The sequence below is a fragment of the Malaclemys terrapin genome, chromosome 7 (assembly GCF_027887155.1).
Source record: "Malaclemys terrapin pileata isolate rMalTer1 chromosome 7, rMalTer1.hap1, whole genome shotgun sequence".
NCBI classification, from domain to species: domain Eukaryota; kingdom Metazoa; phylum Chordata; order Testudines; family Emydidae; genus Malaclemys; species Malaclemys terrapin.
This window is the reverse complement of record NC_071511.1, coordinates 22,795,183-22,815,188: the sequence shown is the minus strand read 5'-3', so window position 1 is coordinate 22,815,188 and position 20,006 is coordinate 22,795,183. Positions and strand designations below refer to the sequence as shown.

Genomic DNA, 20,006 nt, shown 5'->3' with positions numbered 1-20,006 from the left:
CCCCAAATCATCATTTTTTCCTCAGTTTTGCCCACAATTAATTGTGGAAAAGGGGAAAACAAGTTTGAACAAGGGGTAGACTGAAATTCTCACTGGACTAAATCCCGAGCCCTTACTTTAGCTTTAATTCCCCTTTGGGAGTTTGCTTGAGTAAAGCCTGAATATAACTGGAATAAGACCTCCTTAGGATTTGTCCCCATCTAAATAGCCCTTGTTCCATTTCTTCACACAGCCCTGCGGGGGGGGAGAGAGCTAACCAGTCGTGATGTTTTGCTTATCAAACTCATGCAGTTCAGCAAGGAAAGAGGAAGAATAATAGGTAGGAAAGCACCATCCATCCATGAAAGAAGAGAACAAGCTGCTAAAACACCCAGTTAAAATATGGAGAAGAAAGGTTTGATTGACAGAGACTGTAAACAAATGACATCTACAAGCACCAGCAAAGAGCTCTTGTTTCTATATGACCCAGCAGGAGTGAGAAGGGTTTTTTTCAAAGCAACCAGGAAGACACAAGCAGCCCCAGTATGTGACACTGGAGGCTCCAGTCCTGTTATTTATTATTAGATCAACTCCTTTATGCCATAAATTATTATGCCAGGAATTTCTTTGGCGTGGATCACGACAAAATGAGACAATCGAGTGAAAAAAATCAAACAGTGGAGCTGTCTAAAACATTCTGTGGAGGATTGCAACACTTAAAAAAAATCCTAATTAAAACATCAAAGGAAGATTCAGAAATCCTCCCCACAAGTCTTGCTGTGTCTTTTCCTGACCCTCATGACTCATAACCTTTAGTGTCTTTTGTTTCCCTTTTTTGTAGGCTGTTGTAACCAGTTTTGTTCCGCTCTCTACGAATTCTGTTTTCCAGCACATGGGGTGTTAGTTAACTCTCAACGCTCGAGAAATAAAAGAGTCTATGTTATTGGAATAAAGGATGCAATCATTTCTCTAATTTTATCTCGCTTAACTTAAAAGGAAACTACACCCATTTGGTTCAGAAAGTTCACATAAAGAGAATTATCTGAGACAAAGAAAAAGTATGTTAACAAGAAATGGGCTAAAATTGGTTCTTCATCTCTGAAGCCCTTTGAATTTTGGTGGGATTCAAATTCAAATCACTGACTTCAAATGTGGTTCTGTGATTTTGCAAAAAGAACAGGAGTACTTGTGGCACCTTAGAGACTAACACATTTATTTCAGCATAAGCTTTCGTGGGCTACAGCTCACTTCTTCAGATGCATAGTGGAACACACAGACAGAAGATATTTATACATACAGAGAACATGAAAAGGTGGAAGTACGCATACCAATTGTAAGAGGCCAATCAATTGAGATGAGCTATCAGTAGCAGCAGAAGAAAAAACTTTGAAGTGATAATCGAGATGACCCATAGAAGGTGTGAGGAGAACTTAACATGGGGGGAAAAAAATTCAATTAGTGTAATGACCCAACCATTCCTGTCAAACAGAGACAAACAGGGTTAACCCGAATCCCAAACCTGAGCTTAGAGGTAACTCGGGTGACTCTAAGGACTCGTCAGTTTCTGTATTATTTTAATTATAATTTATATTTCTAAGCTTCAATCTCTTATAGTAGCTTATTTTGCTGAAAAGTGATTTTTATGAGTGCACAGTAGAACCTACACTCACTCAAGAGATCACCCTTATTGGGCAACTTCTCTTAAGAAACCACCCCACAGTATCCCCAAACATATTTAGCACAGTTCTGCTCCACTTTTATTAGACAACCACCTACGTTAAGCAAATTATTTCTTTTTAGTGACTCAAATGGTCACTTAACAGATTTCACTGTTACACAAACAGATTTCATTCTGCTAGAGATACTGATTGAACCATCAGAAGTAATCCTGAGAGGTATTTTTTTGAGTAAGATCCATAAGAAGTTTTCCTCCCAGGAGCCTACATACAGGGGCGGCTCCAGGCAGCAGCACACCAAGCGCGTGCCTGGGGTGGCAAGCCACGGGGGGTGGCCTGCCGGTCGCTGTGAGGGCATCAGTCAGACTGCTTTCAGCGGCATGCCTGCGGGAGGTCCGCCGGTCCCGTGGCTTTGGTGGCAATTCGGTGGTGGGTACGCCGAAGCCGCGGGACCAGCAGCCCTCCTGCAGGCATGCCGCCGAATCCGTGTTACCAGCGGACCTCCTGCAGGTGCGCCGCTGAAAGCTGCCTGACTGCCGTGCTTGGAGCGGCAAAATACATAGGGCCACCCCTGCCTACATAGGACAGACAAGTTCTCCTACAATACACTGTTAATGGATTCAGAGAGTTGTCCAGTTTAATATTCCACTAAGAACAATGGGATATCCTGCTAGAAAGCCAGCCAAATACACAGACTAGTAAAGCACCAGTGGGGATGCAGTTCCATGGGTCTAGAATGGGTAGGACTTTGCAGAGGGGATGCTTCACCTATGCTAGGCTAGCTCTGGTTAACTCTGGACAGGATACACACCCTAGGGGCTTGTCTACAGACAGACCTTGTACCATTTTAACATACTGGTAGAGTTAAAGCAGTGCAACACCCCCTCTCCTCAGTGAGAATGCAGTTATATCACTATAAAAGTATTTATAACAGTATAGCTTATTATTATATAGGAAGGGGAATAAGCTATACCAGTATAAGGCATCTTTATACCAGTATAACTTTGTCACACTAGAGATTGTATCGATTCAACTATATTGGTAAAAATCACCCCCCCTAACTGGCATAGTTATACTGGTGCAAAATCTGTGTACAGATCAGGCCTAATACTGCACCTATAAAATCACCTTTTCCAGGCAATAAAGACCTTGTTTTGTAACTGAGGCTTTAATTTGCCAATGCAAAAATCACATTTCACATGTGCAAACTACAGTATTCTGCATGCAGAATTTGCAGGCGTAATCTTCAAAATCCTGCATAACGCTTTGGCCCATAAGGTTTTGTTTGTAAACAAAATGCTTAACATTTTTTACATAACAAAATTCTTCTCTGGATGTGTTTAAAGCAGGATGAAACTGACAGAGAATGTTACTTTTCAGTAAGATGGCCGCCTCCATCCATATGCTCAGAAACATCCAATTCTATTAAAAGCTATATTTTTAAATGCATTTCACTATCCTACATTACTGGACTGATTTTTCGTTGAATGATTTCTCATGCTACCTGAATCAAGATGGACCACTGCATGTTGAGACCTACAATATTGCTCCAGGCAATGCTATAAATATTTTATTTGCTTTTCTGTTCTTTCAAATTGCATTCCATATGTAGTTTGGGGGTAACAACTTTCCCTTGTGGATATAGTAAGTATTTGCATGACCCCATCACTGTATTATCCGAGTTGCCCAGTCATTAATGAATCTACCCCCACCATACCCTTATTTTATAGGTATTATTATTAATGTTTTACAAAAGGGAAACCAAGGCATGGGAAAGCAAAGTGACTTGCCCAAGGTCACACAGGAATTCTGTGGCAGAGCTGGCAATTGGAACTCTGGAATTCCAGTCCAGTGCTTTAGCCATAAGAACATATGAGGAAAATATTTGAACAGCACTTTAGAGACAAGGGAACAAACTAATCCTTACTAATTTTACTTCAGTTGAGTTACACCAGGCACAAATCTGGTCCAGTATCTAATCAATCCTTAATAGCCCATTGCTGTAAATATTATTGCCTCCATTTTACAGATGAGGAAACTAATGCATGAAGTGAGTAAGAGGCTTGACAAAGGCCACACAGTATGACAGTGTCACAGCTGGAATTAGAGTTTATGTGTCTGCTTCTCATCAATAGGCTTCTGTGGAATTTCTCTTCCCAGGTCCTTTCTGCGCACCTGCTGATCTCAGTCCTGGCTTTTCCCCCCACATCGTCATACCGCTTTTCTATGTCTGACACACATCTCTCTACTGCACCCTAATTCTTTTTGTCCTGGATCAGCTTCAAAACAGCCACTAAAACTCTAGCTGCTAAATCGTTAACTGGCTGCACTTATCTTTTCTTGAAGGATTCATTCAGGCATTACAGATCAACCACCAACACCAGATCCCCAAAATGTCTGGCAGACCCTTATTCTGGGCTTTTATTCTCCAACTCCTCTAGCCATTGGCATTTAACAGCTATCTGACAATCTGATTTGTCACTGTTGAAATGCTTTGATTCCAGCATTGGTTTGTTTACCCAATGGGGTTTTTACCTGTCTTTTTAAGGTCCTTTACACATCTGTGATTCTCTTTACCAGAAAACACATAATGTTCTCTGCATATAGCATGACTACAACACATTATTCATGGCCATTCATAGCTGCGTTCCTAATTACCTGTTACAATGTTACAAGCTTGGGGGCAGGAGAATGCACATGCTTTTGCTGCAATGGGTTAAATGCTTTGTTAGTCTGTCACCATGGGAGACATGAAATCCTGACTTGCAACAGGTCAAAAGAGAAAAATGTTTTCTCCAGGTCTGTTGTACGCAACCCATTTCTGTCCATCACTAGGGGCCAGATTGTGAACCATCCTGTGTGCCCATGCAGGGGAGCAAGGGGGCATAATGTGCCCCCTAACTCCTCTGAGCTGGCTACCCACATCACAGAGCACAACCTTTGCAGAGTCACTACATCTCCTTACCTGTGCATGTGTGCAGGGAACAGGGAAAGCCTGGGCTTTACCCCTCAGCACAATGGCCAGCACACATTGTGGCAGGCATAGAATTGGTGCAGGGTACGGACCTACCAGAGCTAGGGGAGAACTGGGAGGCACATTGTGACTTGGGTTTACAGTGATGCGATGTAACTTACAGTTCAGTGCATCTGTACAGAGAATGAACCCAGTACAAACAAAGCCTCCATCAATCTGCCTACCTGACTGTCTAATGTTCCTATCCCTACAGTCTCACTTTCATGAGCAGTCAGTGCACTCCCTAATTATACGCTGTTTTTAAAAGGTGGATGTGGTGGCCTAGAGGGAGGACCTCCCATTTCCACTGCTATTTCAACTGTCTTTGTTTGGGTTTCAATATCCAGAAACTTTGTAATTATTTATCCTTTTATCTTGCATCCCTTATTCTCATGCGTAGTCTCCTCAGGCCTGATTTTGTTCCCACTGAAGTTAATGGCAAAACTCACATTAACTTCAACCGTCGCAAGATTAGATGCATTGACTTCAGTAGCACATGAGTAAAGGCTGCAGGACCAGGCCCTTATAGAAGCAGAATTACTGGTCCCACTCTGTACTAAGATCCCATTTATAAATGGTTTAGAAAGGATTAATAAACATTATAAGCACGTTGTAGACACAAGCAGTATATCGTTATGAGGTGTGTGAAACATTGTTAGGAGCAGGGCCAGCTCTAGGATTTTTGCCACCCCAAGCAAAAAATTTTTTGGCCACCCCCCCTTTTTTTTCATGCCCCCCTACCCCCAGCCCCGCCCCAACTCCACCCCTTCTGAACCCCTTCCCCAAATCCCCAGCCCCGCCTTCTGCCCCGGGCGTGCCGCATTTCCCCCCCCATTGCTTCCTGGGGGTCCCCCGCAACCTCCCACCCTAGCTCACCTCCGCTCTGCCTGCTCCCGCGGGTGCGCCACTGCTCCGCTTCTCCCCCCTCCCTCTCAGGAGAGGGAGGGCAGAGAAGCGGAGCAGCAGCGCGTTCAGGGGAACAGGAGGAGCGGAGGTGAGCTAGCGTGGTAGGGCACAGGAAGTAACGGGGGATAGAGGAACAGCTCCCCGCTCCAGCTCACCTCCGCTTCCCCCGAGTGCCCCCCGCTCGGCTTCTCCTCCCTCCCAGCCTTGCTGCGCGAAACAGCTGTTTTGCACGTGGCAAGCCAGGGAGGGAGGGGGGAGAAACGGAGTGGCGGCGCAGTCAGGGGAGCAGGTGGAGCAGAGGTGAGCTAGGGTGGGGGGGTGCAGGAAGTAACAGGGGGGTAGAGGAACCACTCCGCTCCACCACCGCCGCCCGGCTTCTTCTCCCTCCCAAACTTGCTGCACAAAACAGCTGTTTCACACGCAGCAAGCCTGGGAGGGAGGGAGGAGAAGCGGAGTGGCGGCGGCACGCTCAGGTGAGCAGGTGGAGGAGAGCTGGGGAGGCAGGGGCACTTTTTCCCCATGCCCTGGAGTCGGCACCTGTGATGGCTGGCACCAGAATGCTGCCTCTAGAAATGTGCCACCCCAAGCACCTGCTTGTTTTGCTGATGCCTGGAGCTGGCCCTGGTTAGGGGTTGAATTAAAACTTCATTCAAACTGATGTGTGAACAAGTCCCACATTTAAGACAGTTGTAAGAGACACTTAAGGGTCACACCTAAAACAAAACCTAACAGAGTCTGCTCAGAAATTAGCAGCAGGTCAGCGGAGGGTTTGACTAGGCATTGTGACAGGTGGGCTGGTGTGTGGGTGGAGAGCACACACACTGAAATGGTGAACAGGTGAGAATAGAGCAAAAGGCGAGGCAAAAAAAAAAAAAATACAAGGAAGCCTAGCAGTAGCCTCTCAGCACAGGGTGACCCTGGATAAAGCTACAGAGACAGCTTTTGGGTCTAAAGCGGCTTGGGCAGGGTTGCCAACCCTTCAGGACTGTCCTGGAGTCTCCAGGAATTAAAGATTAATATTTAATTAAATATTAATGTCATGTGATGAAACCTCCAGGACTGTGGCCAGCCAAAACTGGCAACCCTAGGCTTGGGCTGTAAGCTAAGAAAGTGGTCCGTTTGTTCTTGGTTCCTTCTGCATTCAGAGACGCAGGACTTTGTACATTCTTTACACACGAACAAAGCTACATCAAATAAATCCTGACTATCACCGGTTTCTGCTGCCAGCTGGAACAACCTACTAGACCGCACATTTTGGCCCCAGGGGGTAACAATATGTTATAGACAGTTATAAGTACATTAGCAGATGTTATACATGGCTATAAGCCATATTTATAAGCAACCTATTGGACTCTATAACAATTGTTGAACATTTAATAAAACAGCTATTAATCATTTATTAAACTAGATATAAATGAAACCTTGATCTGAAGTGTGACTGGATTACTAATGTCTTCCCATCAGAGACACGGGGTCAAATTCAGAAGCTGTAGCAAGCAGGTGCAGATCGTCATTACTTCTGTGACCTATATCAGCCTTAGTTACTGTGTTTTAGGTTGATGAATGCTGGATAAGTGGGCAGCCATCTCTAGGAACAGAGCTTGCTAGAGAGCTCTCTCTCTTTCTCTCTTTTGCTCCTATGTTTCCCTAGAGCTGAATTACATATTACTCTGGTTAGTGTGAAAATTAGGTGAAAGGTCATTCGGCAGCTTCTTAGTGTGGATTCCATATGCAGGCTTGATAGATGGTTGAGTGCCTGCAGCTTGACAGCCTATGATGAGCTAGTTCTGTGCAAAACAAAACAGGGATTCTGCATCCCATTTATTAATAGGAAAATATATTCAAAAAGTAACCATTGTGGACAGGAGAACTTTAAATATTCAGTGTTACCTAGTAAATTCTAACTGATCAGGGAAACAAGCAGGGTTGCAAACAGGCAGCAATCAGCCAAGAACTTGCCCTCCTGCTTTATTTAACTGGGAACATAGCAGGGTGCCTGAGAAACAGTTTTGTTCCAATCCCACATCCCCCAAACTTCACAAGTACAGTATTTACTGTGCCAGGCTCCTTAATATGTCTAAATTTAATTCTCTTCAAGTAATGTACTGTAACCACTATAATCCAAAACAAGCACAACAATTATTCTCCAACTAAATCATATAATGGAGGAGACTGAAGGGAGCGGACTTTATGGTAGATTAGTCAAAATAAATAACCGTTACGCTAGTCCACTCTCAGGAAAGTCATTAGCTCGGCTGGAATACAGCAATTACAACATGGCACTGCCCTGCTATAAACTAAACACTATTCCAATTTATATATTTGTTTTCAAGAGTACAATTCATGGAAATAATGAGAAGGCAGTTAAATGCATTTGGGTTAGCTATTTAAATATCTGTATATAAAAGTAACAATTCCACGGTTGGCTAGGACTTCATGAGTGTCACTATGCTGCATACTGTGGCTACTTGGAACTTCATAATAACTTCAAGGATGTAACTCAGGCCTTTCTGCTCCAAAATCAGAGATTCCCCTACCACTTAAGCTAAAGGAGAATCTCCAGTTGTTATTAACAGGATGGGTCCTATGACACACAGTTAAGCATCTCTGATTTCATCCAGGAGAAGGCCGTGGTGCACAAACACACTAGCTACATCTTTAATTCATTGTAGTAACATTGGTATAAACAAATATTACTGCTATGAACTGTATTTGAGGTAGAGAAGGGGCTAACTGCCACTTCAAATGCACCTAGCTCAGTATCAAGTGGAGTTAATTGATGAGGATCAGAGGGACTTTTATATGTGATGGGCCAATAGCAGCAGACCCTGTATTTGAGGTAGGGCCTTTAATAGCTGAATTCAGGTAGTTTTCCTTTTGTTTTGCAAAACAGCCAAGGACATATGCGGGTGGTAGTTTTGAGTGACAATCTAGGCATGTGCTCTTAGCAAACAATAGTATTTAATTTTTAAAAATTATATCTGCATTTATACGAAGAATTTATTCCTACAAATCTCTTAATTATACAATTGGGTCAATATCTATAAACAAAAACCCCTAGCAAAAGTACAGTTTTTACCAATTCCTCAGATCAATTCAATGCCCCTCCCCCCTCTTCCCCCCACAGAGCCTGGGAAAGCACATAAGCTTGACAACATGATGTGAAGGTCAACAAATTTGCACCTTGTTCAAACCTAGAATGAAAGCAAATAACCCACTTCCAACACAGGGTGCGCGCGCACACACACACACACACACACACACCCCTCCACGATTTTAACCCAAGAACGTTTTTATCTCTGGAATCAGTGAAAGAAATAGGAAACCCAACTGGCAGGCATTTTATAAATATGTAATGCTGAATAACTTAACATGAGCTTGCCACATCCTTCAGTGAAGCATGCTAATGTGACCGCTTATGCCATACACCCAGCTCGTAACACTAATAGCTGTCAACCTGTGCAGGTGTTAGGGTTTCATTTTATGTAAAAAGGCAAAGGAAATATAAAATGTATCAACAAGACCATTATGCAGGCAATCTACAAAAGCTGGTTTAAAATCCGTAGCTATGGTAGTAGCTCAGCAAAACACCTAGTAAAACACTAGATGGCTATTGCCCATTGCATTGTTCTGCATGTTCAGTTTAAGAGCAGCACTTATCATTGTCTGCAAAACTATAGACTGTAACTGTCAACAAGATTTTAATTAATTAAAACACCACATTTCTCCGCATCTTGCTGGGGGCTGCAGTATTGCTGACAGATAGCATTTGTGACATTGGGATGCCTGAGGGAGCAGAGTGTCAGAGACAAATAGATTAATAATTCCTCCTGCCTTAATCATAGAATCATAGAATATCAGGGTTGGAAGGGACCTCAAGAGGTCATCTAGTCCAACCCCCTGCTCAAAGCAGGACCAATTCCCAACTAAATCATCCCTACCAGGGCTTTGTCAAGCCGGGCCTTAAAAACCTCCAAGGAAGGAGACTCCACCACCTCCCTAGGTAACACATTCCAGTGCTTCACCACCCTCCTAGTGAAATAGTGTTTCCTAATATCCAACCTGGACCTCCCCCACTGCAACTTGAGACCATTGCTCCTTGTTCTGTCATCTGCCACCACTGAGAACAGCCGAGCTCCATCCTCTTTGGAATCCCCCTTCAGATAGTTGAAGGCTGCTATCAAATCCCCCCTCATTCTTCTCTTCTGGAGACTAAACAATCCCAGTTCCCTCAGCCTCTCCTCATAAGTCATGTGCTCCATACCCCTAATCATTTTTGTTGCCCTCCGCTGGACTCTTTCCAATTTTTCCACATCCTTCTTGTAGTGTGGGGTCCAAAACTGGACACAGTATTCCAGATGAGGCCTCACCAATGTCGAATAAAGGGGAACGATCACGTTCCTCGATCTGCTGGCAGTGCCCCTACTTATACAGCCCAAAACGCCGTTAGCCTTCTTGGCAACAAGAGCACACTGTTGACTCATATCCAGCTTCTCGTCCACTGTGACCCCTAGATCCCTTTCTGCAGAACTGCTACCTAGCCATTCGGTCCCTAGTCTGTAGCAGTGCATGGGATTCTTCCGTCCTAAGTGCAGGACTCTGCACTTATCCTTGTTGAACCTCATCAGGTTTTTTTTGGCCCAAACCTCTAATTTGTCTAGGTCGCTCTGTATCTGATATTAGTTCACTTCTTAGGAGAACCAAGCCAGTTAATGTGTACACCCCTGTTTTAATGGCTACAGAATTACGCTTCCCAAGTCAAGTTAAAGCAGGTGTGAAACTGGAATTTCAAAAACAGAAATGTTTTTTCACGTACCTAGAATGGCCATAGTCAGAAATAATATTACGGGAAGATGGCGGGTCTCAACAGGACAACAGAGATGAATCAGTGTCCAGATCTGGATCAAGGATCAAACTAAAAAAAAAGTGGTACTTTCCAAAGCTCTACCCACAAATCAAATCCTGCCCTACAAGAAACATCCAAACAAAATGCCATTCTGCCATTCTTGGGGTTCAGAGGCCTACCAGGGCTAACCTTACCCTTGGTGAGTCTTGGAGACATCTCAGGCTCAGCTCACCCTTGAATGCTCTGCATTGCTTGGCATGTTCTTCTGGGCTCAGCTCACTCTCAGCCGGGCTCAGCAGGCCCACTGATTCCCCCTTCGTGGGGCTCTGGATTGTTGCCTCTACTGTTGCTCCTCCTGTGCTGCTGGGGATGCTGTTACTGCTACTCCAGGTGTACTCTCTCAGGCAGGCTGAGAGACTTGAGAGGTGGCAATGGATGGAGCCCCCAACCATGGGAGTTTAAGGTAATGGCAGCCCAGGGACTTGGTGGCGGGAGCAGTAGCCAGGGCCTTCAGGTAGTTGACACCTGGTGCTTTTAAGCCCAGGTGTGTGTTTGCATGTGGTGCCTCTGGCCTCTGATTCTCCAGGGGTGCCAGTAACAATGCAAAATGGCTATTGAGTGGCAGCTAGACAGTGTGAAGAGCACAGGAGCAAAATCAAAATGGCAGCCAGCCAAAAACATAAAACAAAAACAAACCATACCAGTTCACTAAGGAGGTGCAACCTGAGCCCTGCACTAGATCCAGATTAGGTTTAAGTACAAGCAAAGATGAATCAGGGCTGTGGGGGTTGGACTGATTTATTATTATAGGGAGAGCTGGTAGCAACCTTGATATTTAGCTTGCCTAACAACTTCCATTATAAAAATTGTTTTTGGCCTTTTTTGAGAAGCTCTGACACCCCTAGAGTTCACAGCAGTGAGCAGCCCTTTGAAATTCGGCTGAGGTTACAGATGTGCCATGAGCTTGTCCTGTGAAATTCCTTTCAGGTTTGGCTGAGTGATAAACATCTGAAAATTACCCGACCCCTTCTCTCCGTTGTGTGCCTGAGGAAAACGTTGCCAGCATGCCAAAATAGCAGCCAAACAGGAATATTCTAGAGCCCTGAGTCCAGGCTGCTCTAAAGCAGCAGCAGCACACACCATTTTGGAAATGCTTGGGAGCTGCTGGAGCAGCTATGTGAGGGTGAGGGAGAGCCCAGCCAGGCTTCCTCCATCAACCCCAGATCTCACCCCAGGCCGGACCCAACACATGGCACCAGTGGCTCATTCCTCCTCCTGCCTCAGTGGCACCACATGGGGCAGGAGCTCCCCCAATTTCCAGGGGACATGGGAGGGAAGAGAGAACCAGGCTTACCTCAACCACTCCTCTGGACCCAGTACATGACCCCACCTGCCCATTTTTGCCTCTGGAATAATAGCCTTTTGCTGCCAGTTAGTCCTGTAGTATGAGTCTTTTCTATCATGCTGATGACTTAGAGTTCAAACCCTCTTGATGATGTGTGATTGGTGGTTGCTAGAGTTGTGCATAATAAAGTCTGGTTTTACCTTTCTCCTTTAATAAAAACTAGGAAATTCCCCCCCCCCCCAAAAAAAAAAAACTGTAAAGGAACATCATTTAATTTGCAAAGTCAAGTGTCTGAAAGTAAGAAAACCAAAGGCCAGATTTATGGTTGTCCGTACAGCTGTATTTTGGCCCCCTTGTGCACATGCATTATGATACAGTTTTTAATGACATGATTGCATACTATTTTTTCTGCAGGGACCCTGCCTCATTAGTGTATTCGGGGCAGAACGAAGGTTGTACAGGCAACTGTAAAACTGACATTTACTAACTTCCAAGTGCTGGATTTGCAATCTAATAAAAAGCCCACCTACATTAAAAGAATGTTATGTAATTATTTATTTTGCACTAGTGCCCAATGAGGAATCAGGGACCCATTATGCTGGCATTGTACAAACACGTAACAGAAAGACTGCAAGGGGGCCAAATTAAAAAGTGTCCACTCAAACCTAACTTCTGATAGTCCATAGATCCATACCCTGAAGGAATAATTATGATAATCTAGTCTGACTTCCCACCTAATGCACCCACAAAACTTCACTTTAGATTAAATCTCAGGAAAAACTTCTTAACTGTAAGAACAGTAGGGCAATGAAACAGACTGCCTAGGGAGGGAGTGGAAGCTCCTTCACTGGTGGTTTTCAAAAGGAGGCTGGATAGCATCTGGCTTGGATGGTTTAGCCATTGCCCACAACGAATCCTGCATCTTGGCAGGGGGTTAGACTAGATGACCCTGGTGGTCCCTTCTAACCCTATGATTCTAAGATTTTCACCATTCTGAAATCCACCTGGGGACTTTCAGACACACACACACACACACACACTCCTCCTTCTCTTCCTCTTCCAATCCCAGTACCAGCACCCTCTACATATGACTCAGTGCCGAAGTGTGATGGTGTTCAGACTGGGTGTTTTTCATGGCTCTGAAGCTACCATAGTGCCCTTATTCAGAAAGTTTCATACTAAACAGTTAGTCATGCTGAATGTAATTGCTTCATTTACTGATGCATCTGATCAGTCTTTTGAAATTTGCACTTAGTTGGTTTAGGCTTTTTGTTTTTGAATCTGAATGTTGCTGTGAGAAACTAGTAAAATATGATGGCACAATGTTTGCCATGGAAACACGACTATGTGTCATAACCACTAGTGCTTTTAGGTCACAAAATTCTTGGCTTAAAGATGACACAAGAACATGCCTGTTAGATAATATTCATATACAACTTCCCCCGCCCCTCACAGTGGTAATGGGAAAGAAGGTGAGTTAGAACCCTATGTGACAAAACAGCATTATCATTCAACTAGACAGGCAGCTTTAAATGAGAGTTTACTGCACAAGTAAAATGTACATGAAACTCAATGCAACAGGCATCATTGCCATGTGAAGGATACGTCTCAGAGTGATACCATACGAAGACAGTTAGCCTGAGAAGACACTCAGTGAGGGAGAATATATCTGCCTATCTACTTTCTCCTAAAAAAAGAAATGGGGCAGCTGGTGCTCTCTCAGGAGGTTTTATGTGTGCATATTGGGAGTTGTGCATGCATACAGATAATAGAAGTGTAGTTTTATATAAGTGATTTTCATACCAAAGTGTTTTACAAAGATTCTACATACACTGCAGTAACCTATGATATGGAGGGCAGATGCCAGCACACTGTATTGGAGTGCAAGAACGTAAACCTAGCAGGAAAGGATGGTTCAAAAAGTTACGATCCTAGCATGGAATACAGTAGACTTGTGTTCAGTTTCCTGCTCTGTCCCAGACTCACTATGTGATATTGTGAGTGGGAGAGTAGAGAGTACACTTATAAAGTTTGCGGATGATACCAAGCTGGGAGATGTTGCAAGTGCTTTGGAGGATAGGATTAAAATTCAAAATGATCTGGACAAACTGGAGAAATGGTCTGAAGTAAATAGGATGAAATTCAATAAGGACAAATGCAAAGTACTCCATTTAGGAAGGAATAATCTGTTGCACACATACAAAATGGGAAATGACTGCCTAGGAAGGAGTACCGCAGAAAGGGATCTGGGGGCCATAGTGGATCACAAGCTAAATATGGGTCAACAGTGTAACGCTGTTGCAAAAAAAAAAAAAAAAAAAAAGAGCAAACATAATTCTGGGATGTATTAGCAGGAGTATTGTAAGCAAGACACGAGAAGTAATTCTTCTGCTCTACTCCGCACTGATTAGGCCTCAACTGGAGTATTGTGTCCAGTTCTGGGTGCCACATTTCAGGAAAGATGTGGACAAATTGGAGAAAGTCCAGAGAAGAGCAACAAAAATGTCCTGCCTTGAGTGCAGGGGACTGGACTAGATGACCTCTTGAGGTCCCTTCCAGTTCTATGATTCTAGGATATTGGACAAGTCCCATTTCTCTGCTTGTAAAAGGGGAATAGCAGCACTTTCCTACCTCACAGGGGTGCTGTGCAAAGGCCTTATTAGAAAACAAGCTTTTGAGCTCCACAGAGCTCTTCTTCAGGTCTGGGAAATGTACGAGCTTCTCCCGTTGACATAACTACCGCCTCTCATGGAAGTGGATTAACTACACCACAGGAGAAGCTCTCCCAATCAGTGTAGTAGCATCTTCACCAAACCGCTACAGCGGCGCAGCTGCACTGCTGAAGCACTTTACGTGTAGACAAGCCCTTAGAGTGTGTCAGCTAAATACAAGATGGAACAGATTGTTTAGCATAAGTAGTTAACACATATTTCAAGGTACCATTCAAGTAGTCCATTAATATCTCCCAGCCATAGGATGGAAGGGGGTGGGGGGAATGAGGTGCTTAAATACTGTGGTAATGAAGGCCAGGTAGCTATGCTGAACAGAAATTCTGACTCAGGACAAAGCCTTACTCTTAGAAAAATATCCAAAACTTTTTAGTGTGCCTAACATAGAAACTTAGCGGCAGACTCTGATCTCAGGTGTACTGGTGTAAATCCGGAGTCACTCTACTGAAGTTAGTGGAGTCTGATTTTCACAGGTGTAGCAGAGATCAGAATCTGGCCCTTATGTGTTTCAGCCAAAAGTCTGACAGCAAGTAAACAGCATGGAACTCAATTTATATTGACATTAAGAATCAGAAATACAAATGGCTGAATCCACTCTGGTAGGATGCAACTCTATGGGGCTGGGGAGTTTCGGTATTTTAAACCTGATGATTAGGCTACTCAGTCATCCGCTCAGGGACTGTATGTGTGATGGAATGGTAAAGCTTAAATTATGGAAGAAACATCAAACTCCTTTCAGATGTATTCAGTACCTGCTCCATGAAATCCTCCGCAGAGATATAGCTTCCCTTCCACCGAGCCTGCACTAGTGGAGTTGGTTCGTAAGCTGAGTAGAGGAGAAGGCATCGGAGGCCCATCTCTCCAAAAATCCCCATCAGGGTTATAAATCTCCACTGCATCAAGACATTGCCGTGCCTGTCCCCTGTCTCGACCCAAGCAGCCAATTCCTCCTGCAGAGAAAGATATGTATCAGATACACCAGGACACCAAGATAGAAATACTGCAGTACCAGAGTGCCACCGAAACTGGCTGCTTTCTAGTCCTTATGGGGTTATTTTTTATTTACATTCTCTCAGTTTTTTTAATAGATTTTCTCTCTTCATCTCCAGAAGCATGGTAATAAGAGGCTTTCAAATTAAAAGCCACCACACCTTTACTACAGAGCTCACTGCTGCCCCAAAGGAGCTCCATTTTCATCTAGATATGGCAGGCAGGATAAGAGGCACTTTTGCAAAATGCCAAGGTACTCAACCTACTTTTTTTTAAATTACACAATAGAATTTGACTGTAATTACTTGTTGTTTGTTTGTAGTGGCCAGATCATATGATCATTCCATTATAAGGATCAAAAATTACTTTCCAAAAGTAATTTGGTGTCAGTGGGTTTGCCCTTCACTCTCACTAATCAAGAGGCATTTGGATTTTTCAAAAGGTAGAAAAGAGTTTCATCCCTTTGTAAGGGCAAACTGGCTGCAGATAAAATAATTGTCCAGTTTGCAAGGAATGTCAGTGCAAGACAGTTAATATCTGTCTGACTTACCGCCCGGGTATTAAGATGCCTGGTAAAACTTGCTGTATACATGTGAGATGGTGATTTTGAATGTCTATATGCATCTGATTTTGAAAATTCACTGCTTTATGGCTCTGGATATAGTGATCATTCAGTTGTAAGTCAAAACAAAACTTGCCCAAACTGATCTTATGGGATACCACTGTATTTCAGTGAAATGCATAGTATCAGATACATCAATGCAAGTTTTCAGGTAGATACTTAGCAATAGAGATATTTCATATAAATTTTGTTATTTGCACCTTCTACCAGAGGATCTCAGATTGCTGTAAATAATTTACATATGCTAACTGATTAAGCTTCAGACACCTCTGAGAGGCAGGTGTTACAAAATCAATTTTATAGATGAGGAAACAGACACATCAATTAAGTGATTTGTCCAAGGTCATATAACTAGTCAGTGTCAGATTCAAGATTAGAACCCAGTTTTCTTTAGTCTCAGTCTGCGTAGAGACTCAAGAAAGACTAATCCCATAATGGTACAAATGGGTAAATATGTAGGGTTTTATATTCCTTTCAAATTCCGTTCTCAGACCACATTCCAAATGGAAACACATAATGCATTGTGAGGGCAGTAGCAGCAGCAGAATTTTAATTCTTATTTTTCTTGTGAGTTAAAACAAGCCCTACCAGTGAGACTTAATTAGGATGTCTGGATTCTGTTTTTAGAATGGCTGGGCCATTAAGAAAAACTGCTCCTGGTTTTCATTTCTTGGAACATATTGCAACATCCAGCACCACTATCTCTCCACCCTCACTCCATCTTCAGTGTGCAATGTTTGCACACTGAAATTGTATGGCAGGTACTGTCTCTCTAAATATTTTCCAGTGAGCAGCTCTGGGTTTTGAATTCACAGCCTTTAGATCTCAAGGATTAATATGCTGATGCACCCCAGCAGGTTCTGCATCTGTGCCACTGGATACAATACCCTATAATGAGCATTGATGGCATCTCCATGCTAAAGCAGCTCTTTTGTGTGTACATGTGTGCTCACTTTTAAATGTAAAATGACAGCAATATTCATGCAATTTCCACATTAAAGATCAGATTTCCAAAGGGCCTCCAAATACACATGCCCATTCAGGACCCCACAAGTGTATGAGACCAAAATGGATGCTTATGTACTTAATTACTCACTTACATTTAAAAGGGTATGACTGCAAATATTGCTAGTGCAGTTTTGGGGAGGGGCCTTTGAAACTTTGCCCCTAAAGTGGTGTAATTTAAAATGACCAGTCAGTGAAAGGAGCCTACAGTCCTGAATGTTTTAAATAGAGTTTTTTATCTGCCTCTTCACTGGGATTGTTTTTAAACTAGGGCCGTCGATTAATCGCAGTTAACTCATGTCATTAACAAAAAAATTAACTGTGATTAAAAAAATTATTTGCGATTAATTGCACTGTTAAACAATAGAATACTAATTGAAATGTATTAAATATTTTTGGCTGTTTTTCTACATTTTCAAATATATTGATTTCTATTACAAACACAGAATACAAAGTGTATGATGCTCACTTTATATTATGATTTTTTATTACAAATATTTACACACAGATGTAAAAATGATAAAAGAAATAGTATTTTTCAATTCACCTCATACAAGTACTGTAGTGCAATCTCTTTATTGTGAAAGGTGCAACTTACAAATGTAGATTTTTTTTTGTTACATAACTGCATTCAAAAACAAAACAATGTAAAACGTCAGAGCCTACAAGTCCACTCAGTCCTATTTCTATATTCATATGCTTCAGCCACTATTCCAGAAGACATGCTTCCATGCTGATGATGTTGGTTAAAAATATAGTGCCTTAATTAAATTTGTGACTGAACTCCTTCAGGGAGAATTGTATGTCCCCTGCTCTGTTTTACCTGCATTCTGCCATATATTTCATGTTATAGCAGTCTCGGACGATGACCCAGCACATGTTGTTTGATTTACGAACACTGTCAGTGCAGATTTGACAAAATGCAAAGAAGGTACCAATGTGAGATTTCTAAAAAGAGCTACAGCACTCGACCCAAGGTTTAATAGGGTTACCATATTGAACAAATAAAAAAAGAAGACCCTCCACGGGGCCCTGGCCCCGCCCATTTCCCCACGCCCAGCCCCGCCCCTTCCCCACCCCAACCACGCACTAACTCCGCCCCCTCCTCTCTCCCACTCCCAGCCACTTGAAAAGGGCTGCCCGAGCGCTACCGGCTTCACGGTTTGCCGGGCAGCCCCCAGACCCTGCGCCCCCGGCCGGCGCTTCCCCAGCGCAGCTGGAGCCCGGGATGGGAAGCGCCCAGCCGGGGGCGCAGGGTCTGGGGGCTGCCCGGCAAACCACGAAGTCGGTAGCGCTTGGGCTTTGGGCAGCCCCTATGCCTCCGGACCCTGCGCCCCCGGCCGGGCACTTCCCCTCCCGGGCTCTGGTGGCATGGGGGCTGCCCAAAGGCTGTATTTTCCCGGACATGTTCGGCTTTTTGGCAATTCCTCCCGGATGGGGGTTTGATTGCCGAAAAGCCGGACATGTCCAGGAAAAACCAGACGTATAGTAACCCTAGGTTTAAGAATCTGAAGTGACTTCCAAAATCTGAGAGGGACGAGGTGTGGAGCATGCTTTCAGAAGTCTTAAAAGAGCAACACTCAGATGTGGAAACTACAGAACCCAAACCACCAAAAGAGAAAATCAACCTTCTTCTGGTGGCATCTGACTCAGATGATGAAAATGAACATGCATCAGTCCGTTTCAATGGAGCTACGCCTTAAGACTATTTGGCAATGAAAGTTTGGACAGCTGAATTCTGCACTCTGATTAAATGGTGCTTCATACTAAGAGCATACTACACTGGTGCATAGTACTCGGCCCTGACTCTTTAATGGTTCCTAGTAGGGTTTAAGATGCCAGTCTTAACCTGTAAAGGTGGGACACTGTATCCTCCTTAGCTGACCATGTTTTTGTTTCTCAAGGGTACCTTTAAAGTACCTCTTGGTCCTTTAATATGACAGCCAGGCTGTTTAATCAAGCGGCCTCCCAAAAGCACTACTTCTATGGTATTTGCTGGTGGAATGTGAACTACAATGTAGGGTGCAGAAGTATTTGCTCCAAGGTGGATCTTTCATCTGAAGGACAGAAGATCTTTGTTGTTTAAATTAAAGCTGTGAATAGCAGTGGACTGAGATGGCAGTAAGTGTATCTGACTGTGATTAGTTGCCTAGCTTTTGTGAGCGTCGTATTGTCCCAGGTGCCTCACTGGAAGACCCACCTCTGGAACTTTCTAAGGAACATTACCACCGTTCTTTTAATCATCTTGCGAATTTTGTAGCTATAATAAAAAATGCAATAATCATGGGCACTGCAATTTTGGAAGGAAAGAAAAGGACAATTTGCATTGAGCCAGAACAGAATTCGATCAGCACCATGTGTGTAACATGCCAGTAATCTGCTTTAGCAGAAAATCCAAAACTTCACCAACTAATATAGGAACTCATGCTGGCAACCCTGGGAGAGAAGACTTTAATAATTATTCAAGGAAAATGTTTCAAAGAAATAAACTTTAATGGCCTATCACAAATCACTTTTAAAGCCTAAACTAAAGACTAGTATATTAAAAATTTAAATAAACTGCCATCAACTAGTTTAGGCCTTAAATCGGACCTGTCTAAAAGTAGTTATACTCAGATGGGAAAAGTCCCCTAGATATGAAATAGCTAAGTTTTGATATGGACCTTACCAAGACATTACAGAGAAATCCAATTTCAGCTTCATTCAAGACATGGCCAAAAATCAATGCTTGGCAAACAGAAAATGAGAAACAAAAATCAGATAGGAATAAAATATAATTTTCAAGCTTCTAAAAGGGTATTCTAAGCAATGAGGAATCCGACCCAGAGGGGAATGGCTTTATGCTTCTCTTTTAAGATAATGCTAACACTGAAATAAGCTAGCAGATAATGAAAG

At 43.2% G+C, this 20,006-nt stretch overlaps 1 protein-coding gene across 3 annotated transcripts in view; it reads right to left on the bottom strand.

Annotated features, from left to right (window-relative positions):
• The window catches only part of KBTBD12 (kelch repeat and BTB domain containing 12), a 54,317-nt gene that overhangs the window by 7,747 nt on the left and 26,564 nt on the right, over positions 1-20,006 (bottom strand). For 2 of the 3 annotated variants that reach the window (XM_054036307.1, XM_054036308.1), the window contains one exon: positions 15,247-15,444. The exons of the other annotated variant lie outside the window; for it this stretch is intronic. In XM_054036307.1, coding sequence (XP_053892282.1) covers positions 15,247-15,444 — 198 coding nt within the window. The remainder of the gene's footprint in view (positions 1-15,246; positions 15,445-20,006) is intronic. 3 annotated transcript variants of the gene reach the window in all.